General features: G+C 36.9%; 1 protein-coding gene across 2 annotated transcripts; it reads right to left on the reverse strand.

Annotated features, from left to right (window-relative positions):
- Positions 1–2,148: 2,148 nt before the first annotated feature.
- On the reverse strand, positions 2,149–6,483 carry LOC113322055 (potassium transporter 1-like). Of its 2 annotated transcripts, none has more exons than XM_026570068.1 (9): positions 6,165–6,483; positions 5,517–5,760; positions 5,081–5,326; positions 4,769–4,819; positions 4,412–4,672; positions 4,247–4,299; positions 4,048–4,162; positions 3,647–3,901; positions 2,149–3,545 (listed from the first exon to the last, which is right to left on the reverse strand). In XM_026570068.1, exons 1-9 carry the CDS (start codon positions 6,216–6,218, stop codon positions 2,533–2,535), a joined length of 2,292 nt encoding a protein of 763 aa, XP_026425853.1. In that variant the 5' UTR covers positions 6,219–6,483; the 3' UTR covers positions 2,149–2,532. The 2 variants fall into 2 exon arrangements, with proteins under 2 accessions (XP_026425853.1, XP_026425854.1); XM_026570069.1 differs by having other exon boundaries at positions 5,517–5,779.
- Positions 6,484–6,758: the final 275 nt, after the last annotated feature.

Raw genomic sequence — 6,758 nt, forward strand, 5'->3', positions numbered from 1 at the left:
TGGACTCTAACTAAATCAGGAGACTTTACTGTTAAATCAGTGTATGAAAAGCTAAATGAAAGTGGTTTGGATATAACCAATCTATCTCTACCCGAATCTTTCTGGAAATCCCTTTGGAGACTTAATATTTCTGAAAGAATTAAATTCTTTTTGTGGAAATGCTTACAAGATGCTCTGCCTACTAATGCTAAACTTTATGGTAAAGTTAAAGATGTTTCTCCTATTTGTACTATGTGTAAGAATGAAATTGAAACTACAGAACACCTTCTCTTTCACTGCCCTTATGCTTCTTCTATTTGGAACTCTGCTCCTAATCATGTCTCTTTGAACATAGATCATTCCAACACAATATTAGACCTTTGTAAAACTTGGATGGAAAACCCTAGGAAGGATATTTCTTTAGAAATCTTACTCACACAAATGTGGTTCATTTGGAAGGAGAGATATGACAGAATCTTTGAAACTAAAATTAAGGATAGTACTGCTTTAAACTTGGAAATCCTAAGACATATTGAGTTTTGGTCTACAAAAAAAAGCAATATCTCTAAAATTAAGCAGAAAAAGAAGAACAATTTTACATGGAAAGCTCCAAGTTTTGGAAACTTGAAATTTAATGTTGATGCTACTTGGATTTCTGAATCTTTACCATCTATTTATGCGTTTATATTGAGAAATGAAACATGAGATTGTGAAGGAGGAAAGGCAGGACTTGCAGCAGTTCTTGACCCACAAGAAGCAGAAGCTATAGGAGTCGCAAACGGCTGTTTGGGCCAAAGAAAAGCAGATCAAGAACTTCAGTATTGAGGGTGATTGCGAAAGTCTTTTTAACTACATCAATGGTCAGAATGCAGATATATCTTGGAGAGCTAAAGCTTATATGCAAGAAGCTCGTAGATTAGCTCATTTTTGCAACAACTTTTTGGGTTTTGTCTTTATTCCTAGACTACGAAATCAAGTGGCAAATAACTTAGCCAAATTTGCTAAAAATGTAAACAAATGTATTGAATGGGATACGACCCCATCTACTTGTAGTAGAAAACAACTCTTAGTAGATAAATCTAATATTGGGAGCTCCTCAAATCCCATATTAAATGGATCTACTTCTTTTGTAACCTTGGCTCTTTCAGAATCCTAGTTTTTATGCAATGCCTTATTTAAAAAAAAAAAAGACGGGATTTTCCGCAGGGATAAAAAATCGACCCTTTGTAGATGATAGTAGTTTTCTGCTCCTAATTAAAAAAACAAAAAAAAATCTCGATAGCAAGTTTAAAAAATAAAATGTAAATTAGGTAATTTTGCAAAATCGGTATATGTTGCCCAATCCTAATCTTAGTATAATCCCATTTTAACTACATCAATGGTCAGAATGTAGATATATCTTGGAGAGCTAAAGCTTATATGCAAGAAGCTCATAGATTAGCTCATCTTTGCAACAACTTTTTGGGTTTTGTGTTTATTCCTACACTATGAAATCAAGTGGCAGATAACTTAGCCAAATTTGCTAAAAATGTAAACAACTGTATTGAATGGGATACGATCCCACCTACTTGTAGTAGAAAACAATTTTTAGTAGATAAATCTAATATTGGGAGCTCCTCAAATCCCATATTAGATGGCTCTACTTCTTTTGTAACCTTGACTCTTTCAGAGTCCTAATTTTTATGCAATGCTTTATTTACAAAATAAAAAAAAAAAGTGAGATTTTCCGCCAGGATAAAAAAATTGGTCCTTTGTAGATGACTACTCCTAATTAAAAAAAAAAAAAAAAATCTCGATAGCAGAGTTAAAAAAATAAAATGTAAATTAGGTAATTTTGCAAAATCGGTATATGCTGCCCAATCCTAATCTTAATATAATCCCATTTTGCTAGGGAGAGGGGAAAGTAGAGACTAGAGTGACGACGACTCCTGTCTATGAAATTTCATCCTAGGGTTGGGTTTATGAATCGAATTTGAGTTTCCTCCGACTCCACTGTTTTGAGATGATTATTTTCAGTTTACTCTACATAGTAGATAGGGGAGCTATGCCTTCAACCGTCGATTTCTCCCCCTTATTTGCTTTCTTTTAGGGTTAATTTTTCTAGATTAGATGTTTGCTTTAGTAGGAGTATTTTTTTTGTTGTTAAGAGAAGAAGATAATAAATGAAACTCACTAAAGCATTAAGTTCCATAGAAGTAAAATCAAATCCCTTGATGTTCATGGTGCTTCTTCCCATTATTTACAAGGCTAGCTAGCTATACACTCACTATAATCAAAGCTTAAATTACTCCCCGCTACAACACTAGTAAACTTTGATCCTCTAAAGAGTGTTTTTACATGTTGCTTTGTTCCATCAAAGGAAGTAGTATTATCTAAGATACTCCAACTGTCAACTGTTCTTGCTATAAATTAGAGCTTCCTTGTGAATGGCCAAACTTAAAAATGCATTTACGATTCTGAGAAATCTCGCCATCGTTATTGAGGATTGTAAGTCGTCACTTCTTCTGACGAGAAAATGTATAGCAGAGACCTTGGTGTGGAGTAGGAAGGTTTTTACACGTAATAGATCATGCCAACTTCAAGTAGAGATGTATAAGGCACATTTAGAACAACATCTGGTCCCCTGCAATTCTTGCTCAGGAACGCAAACACAAAATTGATGGAAAATCTCTTGAAAAATGATGATGATTTCTTTGCCTTTGCATAAGAATGGCCGAGGATATAAGCCACTCCAGATTCCTTAGCTCTCATTATCTGCAGTGATTCCTCCTTGAAGAAACGATTCTTTGGAAGATCATCTTCGGGTCTGACCACTTGAATATCGGATAAAGACTGCACCATGTTCTCTTCGCGGTTTTGATGAGATGACATGAGCTTTGAAACATCGCAGGAATCAATGTTGGAGATTGCATTGTTGATATATGATTTTCCCATTGGAGCGGACGTACATTGCTCATCTTCCATCTCAACAAACTGTATTATAACAGATACTAGCCTATTTTCGAAATCATAGTTCTCTTGTTGTAAATCTTTGTACCCATACCTGACAATACACCGGAACATGCCATGCTCTTTTGTGCCTACCCTGTCTACAACAAAACGTTCCCTTTCACTAACATATGGAACTTGTACCGATTTAACACACACAAATACCAACACCTGATGGAAAGCTGGCAAATTTGTCACAAAATGTCCGAAAACGGCCGGTACCCCAGTTGCCAGATCGGTGTAAACAAGCCCAATGCCTGGGACTCGGACCATGCCAAGGCTAGGTCCTAAAGCCACGATTCTTTTCATTGAAACCTTGTTCTCCATGTCGAATTGGTGTTTCTTCAATGTTCCATAGTTCCAAACATACATTATGCCCATACAGACGAAAGATAGAGAGAGTGGGATCCACCCACCTTCCGGGATCTTAATGATGCATGATGAGATGTATAAGAGCTCAATTGAACCGAAGAATATCAGAAACGCGATAGCAGTGGTTATCCGTTGCTTCCATACGATTATTATGACCAAACACATCAAGCAAGTAGTCACAAACATCACAGTCGTCACAGCGAGCCCTACAAAATCATCAAAAGAAATAACAAATGTTTCATGAATACAAAACGGAGAGGAAAGACAAGTAACACGGCACACTTAAGAAACAAATTCAGGGGTGTACCATAAGCATGACCCATCATGTTTGTGTCCCTTAATCCAATAGTGACCGCTAAACACAGGCACATCAGAATCCAGTTGATCTCTGGAATATATATCTGCCCGTGTATCGTACTTGAAGTATGAACGATCTTCACCCGAGGAAAGCAATTTAGTGCACAACACTGGCTAACCATGGAGAAAGTAGCAGATATAACAGCCTGACTTCCCACTATAGCTGCAAACGTGGCCACTATGAAGACAGGCCAAAACACTGGCTCTGAAGATTGAAGAGGGAAAATAACATGAGGGAGCAGTTTTGAAGAATGAAACTAAGAACAAGGTATTGAAGAATAATGTTAAAAGTTTAGACAACAGTGTCGGAGCAGAGGGCCTGGCTTGTACGAAGTGTTTAATTATCATTACCTGGTATTGCTTTATAGAAACTTCTCTGAATATCATCATGGTTTCTGGAAAGAAATGCGGCTTCGCCCATATAAGCAAGAACCAAGCAAGGATACACTAGAAATGAGAAAGCAACCTAGCATTTTGGATAAAAGTATAGGACATTAGTTTGCTTTCTTTTACTTGCTGGCTTGTTGATTTGAAATAGAATTCGTTTTACCTTGACAGATAGAGGGGAAAAATGTCCTAAATCAGCAAACATGGTCTCGGAACCTGAAGAGTGGGGAGAGAGTTTTTTAGATGTCAGACTAGTACCGTTTACAGATGTGGTTATTTGCAAAGAATTACACAACAAGATGAAAAACATATAAGCGTGAAAGGCTACCTGTAATAGAGAGAACAACTCCCCCTAGCGACACCCACCCTTCAATTCCAGTGGTTCTGAGGAATTTAAACATGTAAACTGGAGAAAGTGCATGGTATATTTTTGGGTTCCACCGGTAAATATTATATATGCCGATACCACTGATACATAGAAGCCATGCTGTAACAATGGGTGCAAATATAAAAGAAACTCTGTGTGTTCCATGATGCTGAAGGGAGAAAAGAACCACTAGAATCACACAAGAGATCACCACAATGTAATCTGGCAAAGAAGAAATTGAAGAAGTTAGTTTTAACAAATTAGGTAGGATTCAATAGGTCAAACCATAAAGGTAGTATTCAATGGTGAGGAACTTACTCTCGTGAAGTTTTGTCGTTTTAACTGAAATTCCTGAAACAGCCGAAAGAACTGAAAAGAAACCATCCAAGTCATTTCAGAGTGATACTTCACCGATAAAATTAGCGTTAAATTCTAGCCACACCATGTAGTGGAACTCCCAAAAGGGAAATTTCAATTTGCTCAATTGCGTTTGAAGCACCTATATTTATTTATTTTTGGCAAACCTCAGTTTCTACATGAACAGGTCTGCTTAGCTCTAGTACCGACAGAGAAGAGAAATAGACAAGACTAAAGAGGATGATATGCTAATACATAGAAAAATTAACACACCTGAGATTGCTGGTGTAAGTACACCATCACCAATTGCCATACAGGTCCCCAAGAGTACAAAGATCAAGAGTACATTACGGAACTTTGGATGCTTTGCAAAGAATGATTTCAGCATAGCGCTCTGCCATGTGTCAGCTGAACCATCCATCCCATATGATGCCAATCTCTCATCTGCTTCTTGGTGGTTGGGTAGAATCCCAAGTCTCCCATGTCTGCAGAGGAGGGAGTACAACGCAAAGGTACCACCTGCACTATGATCAATTAGTTGACAAGGCTATTTTTGTTTTCTTCCTTAATTTGTTAGGTCCGGTACTCATAATCTCCAAAATTAAGCAACGGTTTCCATCATTTTTGATATATATCATTGGATTTTCAACCCAAGTTCCAGTTAAGAGTTACTAACTTAGTTCAACAGAGGGAAAGGACAAAAGTTTACCTTCACCGTTGTCATCGGCCGACAGCACAAAGAATATGTACTTGAAAAGAGGTATGAGAGTTAAGGTCCAAAAAATAAATGATAGTACTCCATAAACCTCCTCATCATTCTCATGTAGGCTCAATTTCCCAGAGAAGGTGGTTTTGTAGACATAGAGAGGAGATGTACTGAGATCACCATAAACCACTCCAAGACTCTGGTAAGCGAGCGTGAGCACCGTTTTGATTGGAACCCTCTTCAAGTTCTGGTTCAAGACACCAAATCTTAACATGGATAAAAAAGAGAAGAAGAAAAAAATTGAATGAAATGAGCTCTTTCCAAATGCACACAAGAAAATTCAATGCCAACCAATTCATAACCTTTCATATTCAGTCAACACAGTTTTCGTTTCTAAGCTCAATCCTTGAATTCAACCAATAACAACAACAACAAATCTCACATTCATGTTGATACAATTAAAAATTCTTCAGAAAATCAACCACATCAATGACATAGAAGTGCAAAAAGTGGAATGACCCAGAGAAACTATGATACTCAAATCTAAATCTAACATCTTTCAATTGATACACAACAAACATTTCATCCAGAAAAGCAAAAACTGTAAGAAAAGAAGAAAAAAAAAAGTACTCATGCAAAAAAAAAGAATACCTGTTCAAAAGACCCATTTTCTAGTGTTTCTACAGAAGAAGCTCTTGCATTCATGGCTGCTGGAAGATTTAAATCAGCAAAGAAGAAGAAGATGAAGAAATGTACAAAAACTGTAAAGAGAGAATGAAGTTTTTCAGGGTTCTTTAGTGTACCAGAGAGAGTATTGTTTATTATTTATGGGTTTCATTTTTAAAGATTGTTTGTTCAGAGAGAATATTGGAAGTGGGTAGTAACTGGGTAGTAGTAGTTAAGTGAGTAGTGAGCAGGAAAAGTGTGTGGGTGATTTAAACAGAAGAAGCTTATCAAATGCATCAGGAGTTTTTATAGGGAAACCCAAAACCCAGAAAGAAAGAAATTTTAATTTTAATTTTTTACAAAGCACCTTAAAATATGGACCCATTGGCATTAATATTGGTGGACCACTTCAGTTGGTCCTGCACTAGCTAGCAATATATGCATGTCCCAGACTCATCCACACTTACCTGGCTGGCATTTGAATGTGACATCATCAAGTCAATCAATCACAATTTTCAAGCCCTTGCTGCCTTGCCAGAGTAATAATACCGTCAAAAATGATTAACAAACGGAGAAAAA

This window comes from Papaver somniferum, chromosome 11 (assembly GCF_003573695.1).
Source record: "Papaver somniferum cultivar HN1 chromosome 11, ASM357369v1, whole genome shotgun sequence".
Taxonomy (NCBI): Eukaryota; Viridiplantae; Streptophyta; class Magnoliopsida; order Ranunculales; family Papaveraceae; genus Papaver; species Papaver somniferum.